Genomic DNA, 18,653 nt, shown 5'->3' on the forward strand with positions numbered 1-18,653 from the left:
TTATTCTTGTTTCCTCCTTTTTCTGTATTTTTTTATAATGTACTGCTTTACTAATAAGTAAGCCTCTAATTTGGGATTTGGTCATGGCCCATTCAATATCAATTGGGTGAGGAGAGGTAGGGATTTTAGTTATTAGAATTTTTAATAGTGTGTAGATCCCTTCCTTTATATCTTGCTTTGATAGAAGGTTGGGATTGAGAGACCAGTTGTATCCTCTCCTTGATAAATTTGGTTTATCCTTCCAAGGTATGGTTAATATAATTTTTGAGTGATCTGAAAATAATCTATTGTTTATCTGGCAATTCATGTTCGATTTATAAATATATCCGATATCAAGAAAAAATCAATTCTAGCCCACATTTTAGGGCATTGTGACTAGAAAGTAACATTTTATGTTGTTTGGTCCTTACAGTTGTATATGAATGGGTCATAAAGTTTGAAATCTTATTTGAGCTCTGTCAATGCAGCTGTAGCTTGTTTATTGTATATTTTATTAGGGATTGATCTGTCCGTATTAGGGTTTTGGTAAGCATTCCAGTCTCCTCCTATAATTATATAATGATCTTTATATTCATTCAAAATCTTGTATAGGGACATAAAGATATTTTGTTGGTTATTGCAAGGGGCGTGTATATTAAGGATTAAAATATGTCTCCGAATGTCTGGGTCATCACAGATTATATAACACCATCTACCATTTTTATCCGATTCACTTTTAATGATATTAACCTGAAATGACTCTTTAATTAGTATAGCCACCCACCACACTGTTAGTCTTTTCCCCTGAAGCTATAATCTGTTTGATCCATTTTTTTTCATCCACCCTGTTCCATTGCTCCCTTGTTAGACATTTCTTGAATTAAAATTATATTTGCTTTCATTTTAAACGTGAGATGTAAAAACAGGTTTCTTTTATCTCTTGCCTGCATCCCCCTCACATTCCAAGATTCAATCTCCCATATTTAGTTTTAAAGCAAATGGTACTTTTAAAGACTTGTACTGTACATTGCAAATTTTCTTGTAAGTATGACATTTATTATAGAATATAGCCAAATGACACACAACCCTTCTTGACCCTCCCCATTATCCCTCTGTTCCAAAAATGGAGGGAAAAAATAAGGACAAGTGTTTTGACTGATTTATTTTGTATCATACTTGTATACTTGGTATACCTTAGTTGGGATATTGTTATATTGGTTTTCCCTTCAGAAAAAAAAGACACTCTATAGAAAAAGCCAAGCATACTAGTTCTCTATTCAACCTCTACTAACTTTAACCTAACTCTCCTAAAAATATTAACTATTTTTGTCCCTGAGAACAGGGGTATTAAAATAGAGTAACTGCCTATATCTTGCATCAGTTTCTTTTAAGTAATACAGAACTTATTATTTATCGTTTAGTCTTCATCATTCAGAAGTATGACCTTTCTAAGGAGCATAACTTTATGGTAGAATAACACAACAGATACAACTGTAACTTATAAGAGAGACTAAAGCATCCAGCTTCATCTCATTTCTCTCTATTTTGTTTGAAGTGCTTGTTTTTACTTTCATTAATACCTTTGAGCTTTTACCAACTTGAGTATATATTTGAGAAGCTCATATTCCGCAGTTTTATTGTTAAAGTGTTACCCTGGGCTCTCTGTAAAGCTGCACTACATATGCATGTGCACTTTATGTTAGCTGTCATTTACTTATATCATTATAAACAAAATTTACATTCTGATAAAAGGAATGGAAGCTTTTAACTCAATCTAAGTTATACATTTACAATAACTGCTTTGTAAAATAAGTTTTCTTTCAACTCACTCTAAACAAATGTCACCTCCTGCTTAAAGAGTATAATTCTACTCATTTAAATGTTTCTGTCTTTCAGTAACTGCATTGTACCTTCAGTTTCTTTTCACTGGATAACAACTGAAATTAAGTTAACTTAGCTCCGTAATTAGTTTGCTTTCAAATCAGTCTAAACAGATGCCATCCCCTACTTAAAGAGTATAAATTTACTCATTTAAAGTTTCCAGCTTTTAGTGCTAGCATTGTTCATTCAGATTCTATTTACAGAGCAGCGTCTGAAACTAAGCTAAATTCGCTCTAAAAGCAGTTTAAAATTTGTGTCTCCATTTCTGATCTCCTATTCTGCAAATATTCTTATTCATTTAGTACAGTAACTTCTTTTAACACCGTTTGTCCAATTGTCATTGTGACCTTTGATGATTTTAATGTCCTTAACTGTAACAGTAAATTACATGCACAGCTTATGCATCATATTAATTGCTGCACTTCTGCATCCTTAGAGCCACACTGACAGTACTCTGTTTTGTACACACTTATATTCAAAGTTTCTATTACTTTTATTTCTTGTGAGATTCTTATATACTACATTTTTTTTTCACTGGGACTCCTGTCAAAGTGGGTTTCCCAGCTGGTTATTCCCATTAAATAAATGTAACTAACTAAATAAATAAATAAAATAATATCCTTTCAGAAGGATGCTGACATGTGTTCTGCATTACATGCTTTCAAATGAGTAAAGGACAGACCTCAAAGACAAACAAAGCAGGTGGTTACATGGGATGTTAAGCATTAGGTGTGAGGGGGGAACAGAAGTTTCTTTACTGACAACATGCTTCCCCATATTTCCTTGAGTACCAGTTCAACTGAAACAAACTGATTGAAACCTTAGCGCCTGAAAAGCACTTAAAACATTCTTGCAACTATCACAGCAGTCGCATAACCACAGAGAAAAGAGAAAAAAAACTCACACAAAATGAAACACTGACTGCAGAGTGCAGACAGAGAAATCTTACCAGCAGTGATTTCCTATCTGAAGCAGCAAACAGTGAGTCAAACATTGGTAACTTAAAATCTAAGAGTTCAAACCTCATCTAATTTACACTTGAGGTCTGAGGAAATAACACACCAGGACTGCAAATATTCACACACAATTAAGGGGGTTACACTGAAAGGTTCATGCATGTCAAATAAAACAACATATATTTAAAGGATTACTTTGAACAGAAACTAAATCATTTATATTTCCTAAAACTCGACTGTGAATACCTAGACATTTTATCTGACATTTTATGAAAAGAAAATAAATGAGAACTATATGAATGAAGTCTTAACATTATTTACTTTTTACTTTTCCATTGTTTTGCTTATTACTTCCAGATCTACAATCATTTCAGTTTCAAGGAAAGATACACCAGGTACACAACAAACAACGTGAGCAGATATTTATTTTAAAAGGACAATATAACAGGCAGTCTTATCTTCTAATTTCTAAAGGCAAAACTACAATGCCTTAAGCTTTATTTAATTAATCTGTATGCTAAATAACCATTAAGTATATTTTACGTTCAATCACATCTTAAAGCCTTTGGTAATTAGCACATTCTAGAAGAGCAAACCAGCAACTGCCAGAACTTGGCTAACTTTTCTATTAAATGTTGTCATAATATCGTTTACTGGCATTTTTTTGTTTCAGCTTCTTTACTGATGTCATCCCTAAACCCACTGTCCAATGATTCCTTTTAAAGATAAGAGAGTATTGGCTGGTAGACACCTTTGGTTAGCCATGCTATGCAAGATGTGATTATAATTTTGTTCTGCTCTTCACCTTTAGTTCCCCACTTAGCCAATATGTAAACGATGACTCAAATGCAGGGAAGTTCCCCTGCTGGTACAGCCTGCCCTGTTCTACTATAGACGCCTTAAGTCAGTCTTCTGCTTTCACCAAGGAGTACTCCACTTTTTAACAGACATGCAAGCCATTAAATGCGTAAATCTCATTCCAGTTTAAAAAAATCTCACCCCATGTTGTCTGCCTATATTCTCTGATGTTCTGGCCACTAGTGGTAAGAAAGACGATTGTTATCACTGCAGCAAGACAATCTGCATAAATACCGTTGCTTAAAATTAAAATATTTTGGCCGTACCTATATTTTACACTAAGACAAAATGCTTGAGTAAGTGTTATGTGTATTTTCATTATAAAAGCAACACATCTTAAATCATAGTTTAAAAGCTAAACAGCTATGGCTAATCTGTCTGGCAATTATCACCTGAAAAAGAGCTTTGGCTGCATCATAGTCTTGAATGTCTTCATAAACCCGAGGTTCTCCCTCATGCATTGCAGTCCTGTAGTCACCAAAAAGAATAGGATCTCTCATGATCAGATGAACATCGGATTTGAAATGTTCTTCAGCTAAGTGACGGATATGTTCTTGAACCTGAAAAATTAAAACAAAACACATGCCTTTCACTACTAAAAAATATATTTAAGTGTAATATAGTACAACTTAATGGTAACTTATTAAAAAGAGCTTCATATTCCCAATAGCCAAATCCCTTGACAACAGAACTGTGCAAAAATATATTTAAGTGTAATATAGTACAACTTAATGGTAACTTATTAAAAAGAGCTTCATATTCCCAATAGCCAAATCCCTTGACAACAGAACTGTGCAATAGCCTCCCTGTATGTCATGAGAGAGATCCTTAAGATAAGCTTTATGAAAATGTGATCCAACATTTTTGAAAACTACAAGAATTTTTCATTGTGACAAATAAGTGTATGTAACATGATTTTACAAGTGCAGAAACTGAGTTACTCTACTTTTCATTGAGCACATTCACCAGTACAGAGCTCATATACCCTTTAGTAGACCGCAAAGAGGTAACAGTACAAGTCTTTGCTTGCATAACATGCTTGTTAAGCTATCTATAATGAGAACGGTGAAGCAAATTTCAAATAAGTAATCTTTTTCTTAAAATAAAGGTTATATAGCAAGTCTATATACAGACTAGATGAACAAACCTGGTCAACAAAGAATAAATAAAAATAAAAGTGTAGCTATCATATTTGCCACGTATCCTTATCATTCATCTTTTGGAACAGACCTTCTGCACCACCAGCCTAGAGCTGACTAGATACCCAGGCATCAGATGGCTGGGTCAGAAAGCACAGGTATGGCATGACTTGACTGCCATTCCTGAGGTAATGAGAAAGGAGCATGTCCTTTAACAGCCTTTCCCAGTCCCTACAACCAAAGCTCATGCCCATTCACAATGGCAGGAAGATGCGCCTAATCACTTAGAATCAGAAATTTACAGATAGACATTGGATGCCTGCTTGACCAGACTGGCCGTTAAACACAAAAAATACATAATTTCTATTATAACTTTTCTGGAAAAAAAAACACCTTTTCCTTCTGCACCAAAACTTAGTCCATCTATTGAGGATCCACCATACTTCTGCCCACAGTTAAGGTTCATCTAGTTAAAGCGTAATCCATCAAATGCCATTTTTCAAGGAAATTAGCCAAATGTCATTCATCAAACATACATGCATAATATCAAGTCTTGCCAATAAGAACTCCAACAAAACAAGAGAAACCCCCCATCTGTTTGGGTTTGTTTGTTCTGATTTTCTGCCAAGGAGTGTATCATATAACTTAATTGTTTGCAGTTAAAAGCATTCTCTAGAGTCTCCTTGCTCCTTTATCTGTTTAAACATTTCTGCAGTTTTTTCTACCTAAGTAGTTTGGGTATTTGTAGCATTGTCTATATTCAGGCTTGTGTTTTGGCCCTAGTTGTTTGCTGGTAGAGGCTGTGTGTCTGAGCACATGTTCTACGCTATCTTAGTTTAGTCAAAGCCAGCATGGCATTTCAGTGAGAGTGAAGTGTTTATGGTCATTGGCTGATTGGGGTTACCTGGACTACAGCTTGGAGTAAGCACCTCATTGGTTCTTTCGAGCTTTTTTTTAAAGTTGTTTCAGGTTTCAAGTTTGTTACTGAAGTTAACTTGTGAGTGTTTCTGCCATTTCACACTGAGCTAATCGGAGGAAGGACACTGAACAAACTAATCTGTGATATATAACATTAAATATCCTGTTTTTTTGCTTATTTTTACAAATTATTTATAGTACTTTTATTGCCTGCTGCATACTTTTCTAACTAGTTTCTAACTAGGTTCACAGTGTGAAAGTGTGAAAGTATAATTAATCAATAATTAATTCCTATTGAAAGAATACTAAAGAGATATGCAGTAACATACTACTAGGCAATGGATTCTTGTTACAAAGAAATTTAAAGGTGTTCATTCAAACCAGGCTAAAAAGACCCCCCAATTTGATTATCCATTTTCTTTCTTTGTTATTTAGGAAAATATGCCATCCATTTTTCTGGGATCTGTCACCTATAGAGCATATCTCTTTAATATTCTTTCAATAGGAATTAATTATTCAATTGGCAAGTGCTATTTAAATCAATGCTCTGATGTGTTTTCTGTCTTTGATTGTTTGATTTATGCACTGAAGAAGGCTTGTATAGCCGAAACCGGATTGCTTATTTATATATGGCATTTTTGTGCTGACTTGGGGGTAATTTATACTCCTTAGTTGAATTTAGTTTTATATCTACATAACATTATATTTTTTGGAAACCTTCATTGGTGCTGGCCCTTTATTTCATTTGACTTTGTGGATTTTTGGGCCTTGGCACCTGCCATACTTGAGAGAGGTTTGGTTGGAGAATTCTTTCAGCAAGTACAGATATAACCACTTTATAATCATGGTTTATGATTGAAATGGGTTTATATGAAGCTGGGTCTGATGGGTGTACTGTCTTTAGGTACTACAGTTACTACATCTTTCTTCTAAGATGTTGGTGCCTTCCCTCCTTTTAAAACACTGTTAAACAAAATCTTCCAAATGTTTATACTTTCCCTCCTAACTGCAAACTTCCACAAGAACACCATCTGCTTCTGGAGACTTTCCTGCAGATTTATTATATATCACTGTTTTTATCTCATCGCCTCCTATCTTAACTGTTAACTGCTGAGTCTCATCTACTAAGGCCTATTTAAGTTTTCCATAAATATTTCTATTTGTGAGCTTTCATTATTTTCTGCATTTCTCTGCTTTATATAATTTTTCATAAAAATTCCATAATATGCTCTGCTGGATCTCTTGGTATAGCCTCCTTATCTTTGGTGACAACCCTTTCTACTTTTTGTTGCTGAAGTCATTATGCTAAAAGTTTTTGTGCATTGGAGTTATTATCAAAAACAGTTGTTTAAAAGCTACCTTTCTAAACTCATGCATGTTACCCATATACTCCCTTATTTTCTCTTTAGCACTCTGAAGTTGCACCTCTTCCTGTTCTGTGGGATTTCCCTTATTCTGCAATACTTTAACCTTTGTCAGCCCCTACAAATAATTCATATTACTTCTTAACCATATCTCTCTTATTTTTACCCAATGTTTAAACCCCATTTCATTTTATCTGATTCACTAGCTATAACTTCTGAAGAAATTTCTACCTTCCGTAATAACTCTAGAATAATTTCCACTAACCATTCCATAAATTCCTTTCTTTTTAACAAGTAGTTGAGAAAGCAGCAGTGTCTCGTTTTTTCTTCATTATACTGCATTTTTATCTTAGTTGTTATTGGTGCGTGATCTGAAACAGTTACTGGATGCATGTCTAGGCTTTTAATTAAATAGACATGTTCCTGTGAAATATAATTTCTATCTAATCTAGCCCAGTTATTGTATTTTAGGAAATAAAATGTAAATTTTCTCTGAGTTCCTACTACTAAGTTCACATCTTCCCTACCAAATATTTTCAGAAATTGACCACCTTATGCTATATTTTCCCCTTCTAGGTACTCAAGATACAGCCTCACTATTGCAAATCAAGTTCCGGTCCCTACCTATAAGGAATATTCCCTGCTGAAAGCTGATTATTTCTCCTAAAATTTTCTTAATCCCAATAACAGCAGTTTTTGGCGGAATATAAATACATGCCAGGATAATCCTCCTCCCTTGCCAGTAGCACCTTACTATCACAAATCTACCATTATCACCTTTTTCCCCCTCCACTGTCACTATTGGTGCTCCTCCAGCAATTAGTATAATTACTCTCCTTTTAGTTTGTCCTAACATTCTGCTGAATATCCATTCTGGAATCCTTCCTTTATCAGACTCACATGCTCATTTCTTTCCAAATGTCTCTCTTGCAGCAATGCTATTTGCACTCTGCATTTCTTAACTTTGACCTCAAAAGAAGTGAAACCTAATCTTTCAAGGCTAGTAAGGTGCAATGAGGATGCTCTTCAACCAAGCTGTTTTCTGCAGGAATTTGGGAATTAGGGGAGTCTAAGGATAAGCATACAGAAGACTGAGGGGCAGTCATCATTCCTCTATGATTCCCCCAGTGGGGGGATAAGGGCAAAAAAAAGCTGGTGCACTTGTTGTTTAGGGAAGAGGCAAAAAGCTCACAGCAATCCTGGCTCCACTGACTGAAAATCATATCTGTCACTTTGTTGTTGACAGACCACTCATGATGTAGTAAGATGGACCTGCTCAGTTTGTCTGCTATCTTGCTAGACTTCCTCAGAATATGCATTGCTGTTCAAAAGCATTTGGAAGATATCAACCATTGCCACACTCTGAGGGCTGCTCGACACATGGGATAAGCTCTGGTTCCCCCTTGTTTGTTGATGTAGCAAACTACTGACATGTTGTCTATCTAGACTGCAACTGCTCCAAGATGGAGAGAATCTTGGAATGCCTGCAACACCAAAAGGACCACTCTGATCTCCAGAACACTGACATGCAATTTGGCATCTTCCAGAGACCAAGTGCCTTGGGCTGTTTTCCCCAGGAAATGCACCCCAACCCAATCTGGAAAGCATCTGTGGTCACTATGACCTTGGGCTGAGGGAGGATGAAAAAACAGGCTTGTAGTACCTGTTGCGACTGTATCCACCCAGCAAAGATATCTTTTGCATGCTCAAGTTTTCCTATCTTTGCTGACACTGGTTGAGAATGCATTGACCACTGTATTGCTAGCATCCATTGCAGAACTCTTATGTGGAATCTCGTCAAAAGAACTAAACTTATTGCCACTAACATTGACTCCAGGGCTTGCAGAATCAATCAGGCTGAAATTCTGGTACTGCAAATTATTTTTCAGACCTGTATCTTTATCGTTTGTACTCTTGAAAGAAGAAAAGAAGGTACCATAGATACAGTGTTGAACATAGCCCCTAAGAACTCTAATGTTTGGGTCATTTGTAAGTGAGATGTGTCGTAATTTATGGTTATTCTGAGATTTGAACAAGTCTTATCACCTGATTGCATGCTTCTATCAGTCAATGCCTGGTCAGAGCAGTAATGAGTCAGTTGTCTAAATATGGAAACACTCAGAGTTTCTGTAGTCTCAGGTGAGCTGCTACTACTGCCATACATTTGGTGAACACCCTGGGTGCTGTGGTGAGGCCAGAGAGCAGTGCCCTGAAGTGATAGTGACTGGCTCCCAATCAAAAGCATAAGTAATTTCTGGATCATCTACTCAACATTATGTGGTAGTACACATCCTGAAGGTCTATCGAGCACATCCAATTGTCCTTGCCCAGAAAAGGCAGAATGGACTGAACTATGGCCATCCAGAACTTTGTATGTCAAACTGACTTGTTCAATACAATGAGATCCAAAATTGGTCTCCAGTTCCCTATTTTCTACTAAAAAGAATCTTGAGTAAGTTCCGGATTCTATTTCATCTGGTGGGACCTCTTGGATGACTCTTTTTCTTAGCAGGTTTTGAATTTCTAGTGCTGCTACTTTCTTCTGACTGGATGGAACATCGGGAAATTTTCGTAATGGAGAAGTAGGGAAAAGGGAATTGTATAACTTCTGGAAATAATTATCTGCCCCGAATTCTCTTTTATTATATCTAGCCAGGCACTGTGGTACAAAGATAAATGACCCCTGACTGCATCCAGAGGTGGGCAATCAGGCCTCCTTTCAGAAGTGCTGAAAAGGGTCTGTCAGAAAGAAAATGTCTACACCACTGGTTCTGCAGGCCTCCTCTGCCACAGGAGTATCACCTTCCATTATAGCTTCCCCACTCTGCCTCTGGTGGACCTAATTCCACACGTGTCCTAGACAGGTCCACGGGACTTTCTGGACCATATTTTTCAACCTCCCTGTTGATTCCTAGAAAAGGTCCTTTGAGGGGCTGAAAAATGTACACCCACTGCAGAGAGGGTCTTTCCATCTTTCTCACACCTGGAGAGTGTGTTCCCACTGCGGGGTCAAAGAAGTGCCATTAAAAGAAGCAGTGATGAACGAGGACTTGAACGGCTATGCAAAATCACACAAGCGCATCCAGACATGCTTCCTGATGGAAATAACTTAACCTGTGGCCCTTGAGGCATCTTCTGCAACATGTGACATAAGTCTCAAGGATGAATTAGATAGAGTTTGTAGGGCAGCCAATTGACAGGTTACTGAAGATTCAGCCTCAGCAATTTTGGTTCCAGAAAGAGATTTTGACAGCTCTTTAATCAGATCTATTTGAAGTCTCGTAAAATGTGCCAGATAATTCAGTGAGTGAAGTGCAAAAGCTGCTGAAGCATAAACATGCTCCCCAAATATGTCAGTCACTCTAGACTCTCTGTTAGGAGGATGGACAGCGGAACTCTGTTCCGCATGTTCCTTTTTTGTAGCTGCTGCCATGACCATGGAATCTACTGGCACCCTTTTTCCCCCAAAATTCCCTTCCTACTGGTGGAGCCAGAATCCTGTCTGGTCTCTTGGTGATTGGGTCAACCAAATCAGGTTCCTTCCATGCCCATCTAGAGACCAAAGCAATGAGCTCATCAGAGGGAGGAGTAACCCAGGAGGTAGATGGGCCAGTTACAACAGCCTCCAGAAATACTGATTTCTCTAGAGAAGGATCTTGGAAAGATCAGTCACCCTTCTGTTTAAGATTCTCAAGTATGTCTCCAAATAAGATGTCATCTGCTGGTGATTTGGGGGATCCCCTCCTTCACTGAAATCAGTATCCTCAGTGACTGACTCCTGAGGAGAGTCCAAGTGCTTCCTTTTCCACTTTCTCTTCCTAGGGACTTACTCAGTGGGTTGGGCCAGTGAAGTATCAGAAAAGATTAGGACACCCTACTGGGTAGTCTGGAAGCTTTGAGCTGGCTGTCCCTGTGGGGTAGAATGTTAAGTATCACAGTGCAAAGTCATCTGAGAAGTAGACGGTGGATCCGAGGGGGTAAGGACCCATCTGACCTGCTGGAGCAGAGAACACTCTTTTCACAACCTCAAAGGCAGATCACTACAAAGTGAAGGAAGACAATGGAGTCAAGAAAGCAAGTTTCTGGCACGCCACCTTCCTTGGTTCTGAGAACAACCCATTAGAGGTGGAAGTCAGAGCTGAGCTGTCCAGTGCCAAGGCTCTGAGAGGAAGAGATGGCTCTGAAAACCTCAGGGTCAACTCCAACCTCCCGGATCTGACAGGGATGCTTCAGCTCTGACAGTCATCCAGCTCCAATGGTGTCAGAGCTGGTGCAATCAGACTAGTATTCAGATGCGAAGAAAGTGCTTTCTTCGGATCCAAACCAGCCAGACCCAGATCACTTGGATCCAAGGACTCTAAAACAACAGGTTGGATTAGAGAAGGAGCTGGAATGGGTGGAATAGTAGATAATCAGACTTCCTGACCTGAAGGGGTAGAAGCTACAAGAAATCCCATCTGAAACTGCACTGTGAAGAATTTCCTCATCATCCTCTCCACATCTGCATCTGTGAGACTCATGGAGGAATGAGAACATGCTAGGGATGGTGATTTGGAGTGCCTCTCTAAAAAAGGAGAAGGCACTCCAGATGGGACCGAATCCAGACGAGGAAAATAAGTTGTCCTCAGTGAAGGTTTCAGATTCAAGGGTGTAGGATCTCGAACAGGTTTGATCAGCTCCAATAAGGGTCAGACTGTGAGCAACTTCAGATCTGATTTCTCTTTTTTTCTTTTTAGGTTCTGAGGAAGAAGAAGCTGAAAACTCACAAGGGTTAGACCTTTTTGTAGGGTCACCAGCTGTTTGTTTGGTGGACTGAGCTACAGTAATTGCTTCAGAGAAAAGAGTTGGCAGCAAGCCTTCCAAAATCAATTTGATTTTCCTGTCAGCTAGTGCTTGGGGGTTAAACTCATGACAGATACTGCAATCCTGTTGTAAATGATCTATGTCCAAGCAATATACACAAAGATTGTGGGCATCAGAATAAGGCAACTTGTGCCTACACTTATCACTCTTTTTAAATCCTGAAGGCCCTTTTTTGGACATTCTTAAAATAGAAACCTACAGTAATAACATAATTACTAAACTAATTTTTATTTTCAAACAGAAGAAGAAGGAAAAGTTAAATACCAACAATGGTAGTGAAGAAACACAGTTATCTTGTAAAGAGGAGAAATACCAACTATGGTAAGGGAAGAGGTATACCCTAAGTGTAAAAGGGTAGGGAAGGAAGGCTAGGCCTACCAACGATGGTAGGAAAGAGTACACTCAAAAGTGTATGAAATAAAGGAATATAGCAGTAATGACTTGAAAATAAAATTAAAGATTAAATAATAGTTGTAGATAAATAGTTTTAAATAAGAAATATCAAAAAAGCCGTATCTCCCACTCTACACTCGAGAGCTGAAGGCGATCACGTCTAGACACAAAAGTGGCACACAAGATCTGAGGGACGTTAGGGATGAGTTAATTATGGGTAGGGACAGAGCTCGAGAGGTTTTGGAGGTCACAAGCTAGTTTAACGACAGAGTCGATTCAGAGGATCAGGTCCAAACCCAAACATTAGTTGAGGAATGAATGAAAATTGAGAACATCAGATCAAATATTTTTATAAATTTCTTCGAAATCTACCCTCTTTTGTTACATTTTCTCTTATAGCTTCCCCTAATACATCCTCACTATTATACATCAAGTTACAATCCTCACTATAAGTAAAATTTCCTGCTAAAAGCTGATTATTTCTACCAAAATTTTCTTACATTCAGTAACAGCAGTTTATGGTGGAATATAAATTGCATGCCAGTGTAATCTTTCCCCCTTGCCAATAACTCCTTACTATTGCAAATCTACCATTATTGTCTTTTTCCCCCTATCACTATTGGAGACCCACTAGCAATCAGTATTATTGCTCCTGATTTGTTTTGCCCCTGATATTCTACTTAATATCCATCCTGAAATCCTTTCTTTGTCAAATTTATATGCTCATTTCTTTCCAAACGCATCTCCTACAATGCTACTATTTGCACTCTGCATGTCTTAATATAATTCAATAGTCTTTCATTTTTGTGTGTACCTGTAAGGCCATTTGCATTCCAAGATAATATAGATAGCCATTAGGATAAAACCTGGAGTTCCCACCTAATATACATAACAGTTTTTTTTATTTGTTTTTCCAACTTTAGTCTTATATGCACACACTAATGTTTGACAGGCTAATCTTTTATACAGTTGTTTCTTCTCATTTCCATTTGAATGTATAACACATCTTTCAAGATATTTCATTTTAATGAAAACCCTCAAACAAAAAGTTAAATCCATTTCCAGAAATCCTCCGTCCGCTGATAACTAGAACAAAGCCAGAATATTTTATACATCTTCAAAAATTGAAGCTTAACCCTCTAGATAGGAGCAAATATCCCAAAATGACAGTTGCACCCATTGGCATTACCTACCCTAAAATTAAGGTTACTCATGCTAAAGCTAGGTTTCCACTTATGCTGATTGCGGTCTGTTTTTTTTTTTATCTTTGTTATTCCTCCCAGATGTAAAAAGCAGCTTGCATATGTTCAGAAAACATTAACACTTATCCCTAAGAAAAAGTGCACTGGCTTTCTTTAAACAAAGCTAAACTGCACACTGTTCCTTTAAATACATTTATGTATTTCTCTCTCTCTTCACATATTTTATTTTTCACTGAACTTGCAATTATGCCTTTAAATTTTGCATTTCCCTCTGCAAAGAATGCTTAGAACTCTCAAAATTAATTAAACTGCACCTGCATATAGCTTATCACCATGTAAAAGTAGTCAGGAATGAGGGAAAAAAACATCTTTGCAGATGCATTAAGGAATTTTGTAAATTATACTCAGAATAGAACATACAGACTGCTTTCAGCTGCAGACTTCTTGACTCCCATTGAGAACATTTGCTACTGGAAATAAAACAAGCTAATAATAATATTGCAGATACAAAGACTTAGTATTTTTCATGGCTTTCATAATTTTGTCTTATTTTTCAGGCCTACTTGTTTACAAAAAACACTTGTTTATAGCTTATGCCAATGGCATTAATCTAGACATCTACCATTGTAAAAATAAGAAAAATTATCTTAATTCTGCATATAATATAATCAATGCACTTTTTACACCCCAGTCCCTCCCCAGTAGCCTAAGAACACAAATGTTAATAATGCATTATATAAACATGTAACATTGTGCTTGCAATATATAAAAAATATTTAGCTATATTGTAACAGGTGAAAACTAGCCTGAGTGGTGGTGAATGGGAAATGAGACTAGAACATAAATAACTGTTGTGACAGCTCAGGCTGAATGCTAATGCAGCCCCAGGTTTGAACAAATTTACATCTATACAACCGTTATTGAAATTAAGAGGTATGAAATTATAAATCAATTTTTTCAATGATAGTAATGGTATTGCAATGTTATTTATACACCTATTGCATGGAATTTGGGGGTTGTTTTATGATGAGTAATTTTTACCATCACCTAGAAAAAAAGTTATGTACTAACCATAATGTTCCATGTATGTTATCCATTTTCATTCTTCCTCAAATGATGGATTCAGATACATGCCTCGGATCTGACTCTGATGACTCTGCTGCTTCTTCCAGATCATCAGATCCTAGAACTCTCAAGAGCTCCTCCCTTTACCCATAATGCTCCACCAACCTAATGTACCTCAGGTTGTGTTTGCTGCCCCTAAATATAAGAGAGCCATCTATTACAGAAAATAACACAGTTACAACAGAAAAAGGGAAGCTGAAGCTCAAAGAACAGAGGTTCCTATACAACTCTTAGATTTTTCCAGAAGCAAAAAAAATGAGGAGGCAGGTGGGCAGGGAGTTGAGGAAGAATAAAAATGGACAACACAGATGGACCATTATGGTGAATACAGAACTTTTTATCTGATGTTGGCATTTTCATTCATTCCGCAACTGATGGGATGAGCCCCCAGCTACTGTAACCCTGGGAGGCCCCCCAAGAAATGATATTCCAGAACACTGCTGAGCCAAATGCCACTCTTTTCCTAGAAATCAAACTCAACTTGTAATAAGCAATGAAAGTGTGTGGCTTTGCCCAAGTTGCAGCTGCACAAATATCATCCAAAGATGCTCTGGACCAAAAGGTTGAAGAAACCACCGTAGATCTTGTATAATGGGCCCTAGCAGGTTTTTCTAAATATCAACCTAATTTACCACAGACAAAGGTTATACAGTCAGTCAACCATCTGGCCAATGTAACTTTAGATACTGGCTTGCCTAATCTGTTAGGAGAAAAGGAAACAAATAATTGGTCAGATTTCCTAAAGTCTTTGGGTTTTCTCTCTCTCTCTCTCTCTCTCTCTCTCTCTCTCCTTTGTTTGAAAATTTGTGGGAAAAAACAGGGAGATTGACAATCTTGTTATTATTTGACTCCGAAGCTACCTTAGGCAAAAACAACAGATTAGTTTGCAATGATACCCTATCCTTGTGAAAAATTAGATAAGGAGGCTTTAAAGACAGAGCCTGGAGTTCAGATACTCTTCTAGCTGATGTAACAGCCACTAGAAAAATGGTTTTCCAAGATAAAAAGTTTGAGTCAGTTTTGACTGAAGTTCCAAATGTAGATTGGGTTAAATCCTGTAAGACTATATTTAAATCCCGAGGGGGAGCATGATCTTTTAAAGGATGTCTAAGCAAAAAAGCTCCCTTGAGAAAGGCCTCATAATCTAGAAGAGGCTAATGTAGAATTATTTTTGACCATGTAAAAATTAGAAATGGCAGTAAACTGAACTCTAGTAACTGAAAAAACTAGCTCCTTCATTAAAGATTGACACAAAAAATTCAAGGATCACTGGCACAGGTGCCGAAAAACGGTCCAGATCTTTGCTAAGGGACCAGAAGACAAATCTTTTCCATTTACTCTTCTAAGTCTTCCAAGTAGAAGCCTTATGAGAAGATGAAAAAAATCTGATGGACCAGGGAGGGCAACCTGAGCTGTCTAGCAATCAGCAAAACTAGAGAAACCATGCAGTAAGTTTGAGGCCTGATATAGCCAGATGAGTCTGGAGTAGGATCTAGAATCTACAGTAGATGTAGAAGATGAGGGCAGAGGAACAGGAACCAAATCTGATGAAGCCAAAAGAGTGCAATGACGATAACTGTCCTCTTCAACCAAACTGCTTTCTGAAGAAACTTCAGAATTAGTGGTAAGAGTAGAAGGCAAACAGGAGACCAGAGGGCCACTCGTGAACTACAGTATCTCTCTGTGATTCCCCTGATGGGTTGGCCCCAATAATGGAAAATTTTCTCTGTCACACTGATGTTGATAGACCACTCATGCACCATCAGAATGGGCTTGTTTAGTTTGTATGCAATCACATTGGATTTCCCCAGGATGTGCATTGCTATTAGATAGCAACTGGAAGAGCTCATCCATTACCATACTCTCATACCTTCTCGACAAAGAGGGTAAGGATTGTTTCCCACTTGTTTGTTGATGTACCAGATTACCAACACATTGCCCATCTGTATCACAATTGTCCCAGATAGGAGAATGTCTTGAAAGGCCTGCAATGCTAGGAGGAGAGTTCTCATCTCCAGGACATCAATATGCATCTTGGTCTCTTTGGGGGACCTCATACCTTAGATTGTGCTTCCCAAGTAGTGCCCCCCAACCCGAGCTGGGATGCATCGGTGGTCATGGCCTTGGGAAGGGGAAGGGGAAGAACAAAGGAAAGGCCTTTCTGGAGACGGTTTTAATGAAGCCACCACAGAAGATATCTTTTGCATGTTTGGGTGATCTTGACTGGCATGGATAATGGATGTTGGAGAATGGACAACTGAGTCGACAGAGTACACTGAAGGATTCTCATATGGAACCTGGCTAATGGAACAAGGGTGACAGCTGCTGTCATGGAACCCAAAGCCTGCAGTAGTCGGTCTGAAGAGATGAATTCTGGATCATTTTCTTGACTTGGGAATGCAGATTGTTTATTCAAGTAGAGGGAGGAGAGGCTACCTGACTGACTGTGTCCAAATAAGCACCTATCAATTCCAGAATCTGTGTTGGGGTGAATTGAGATTTGTTGCAATTGACTGTTATTTCCAGACGAGAACACAACTGGAGCAAGTATCCCCCTGCCTGTAGCAGTTGATGGCTGGCTAAGGAAGTAAGGAGCCAGTTGTCTAGATATGGAAACAACCAGAATCCCAGCAGTCTCAAGTGAGCTGCTACCACTGCCATGTATCTGGGGAACACCCTGGGGGCTGTGGAAAGACCAAACGGCAGTGCTCTGAACTTATAATGACTGGCTCCCAGCTGGATGCATAGGTAGGCCCTGGAGTGCCTGTTCATTTTGATGTGATAGTACACATCTTGAAGATCAGTCGAGCACATCCAATTGTCCTTTTGCAACACAGGCAAAATGGAATGAACCATGACCATCTGAAACTTTGTATACTGAACAAACTGATTTCACTTGCTGAGATCCAGAACTGAGCTAAAGTCCCCTGTCTTTTTTGACACCAAGTAGAATCCTGAATAAGTTCCAGACCCTCTCTGGTCTGGGGGGACCTCTTCTCTTAGATAACTGTTTTTTCTATCAGCTTTTTTATTTTTAGAGATGCTGCTTCCCTCTGACTGGGTGGACCATTGGGTATTTTCTTCAGCACTGTGGGAGAGGCTAGGGAAATGGTATGGTATAACCTCTGGCTATAATCCTCTGCACCCACAAATCTTTTTTGTGACAGACAGCCTGGCTCTCTGGTACAGGAAAAAATGACTCCCAACTATGTCCAGAGCAGGACAGTTGGGACTCCCTTCAGGACTGCTAATAGGGCCTTTCTGAGAAAGAATCTCTAGAACCCTGGTTGTGCGGACCACCTCTGCTGTGAGGAAGGCATTTTTTCAGCTGAGCTTCCCCCTGTTCCTGGAGGAACTATCTCCATGTGAATCCTAGAAAGGACCCTGGGACTTCTTAAACCACATCTTTTTGTCACCTCACTGGTTTCTAGAGAAGGGCCTTTGAGGGCTATAAAAACATACACCCACAGCAAACAGGGTCTTGTGTGTGTCCTTAACCTTGAGGCCAAATACAGAAGATCTGTTAAAGAGCACAGTAACAAATGAAGATTTAAATGGTTACACAAAATCACATAAGTAATAGCCAAGCATATCTCCTGATAGCTATACCTGAACTCACTGCCTGTGCGTTACCTTCTGCAGCATGGGAGAACTACCTCATGGATGTATTTGAGATAGACAGGAGAGTGGCCAGCTGTGAGGAGATTCTGTTTCCTTCCTTAGAGGACATGGATGCAGAAAGAGATTTGGTAAGTTCCTTGATCAAATCTCTTTGAAGTCTCATAAAATGTGCCAACTAATTAATAGACCTAAGAGCAAAAGTCTCTGAAGCATAAACATGCTTCCCAAATATGTCCACTGCCCTAGATTTTCTGTTAGAAGAACTCTGCTCTACTAGTTATTTTTTTGTAGCTCCAGCCACAACTATGGCATCAACAGGTACTCACTTGCTCCAGTGCACACAGTCTTTGGAGG

The 18,653-nt window shown here is 38.4% G+C and overlaps 1 protein-coding gene across 1 annotated transcript in view; it reads right to left on the bottom strand.

Annotated features, from left to right (window-relative positions):
* The window catches only part of DNAH10 (dynein axonemal heavy chain 10), a 5,879,077-nt gene that overhangs the window by 1,987,839 nt on the left and 3,872,585 nt on the right, over positions 1–18,653 (bottom strand). Inside the window, exon 51 of the mRNA XM_044069759.1 lies at positions 4,067–4,234. Within this exon, the coding sequence (XP_043925694.1) occupies positions 4,067–4,234 (168 nt within the window). The remainder of the gene's footprint in view (positions 1–4,066; positions 4,235–18,653) is intronic.

Source organism: Protopterus annectens, chromosome 4.part0, assembly GCF_019279795.1.
Source record: "Protopterus annectens isolate FY-2018-M chromosome 4.part0, PAN1.0, whole genome shotgun sequence".
Classification (NCBI taxonomy): Eukaryota; Metazoa; Chordata; order Ceratodontiformes; family Protopteridae; genus Protopterus; species Protopterus annectens.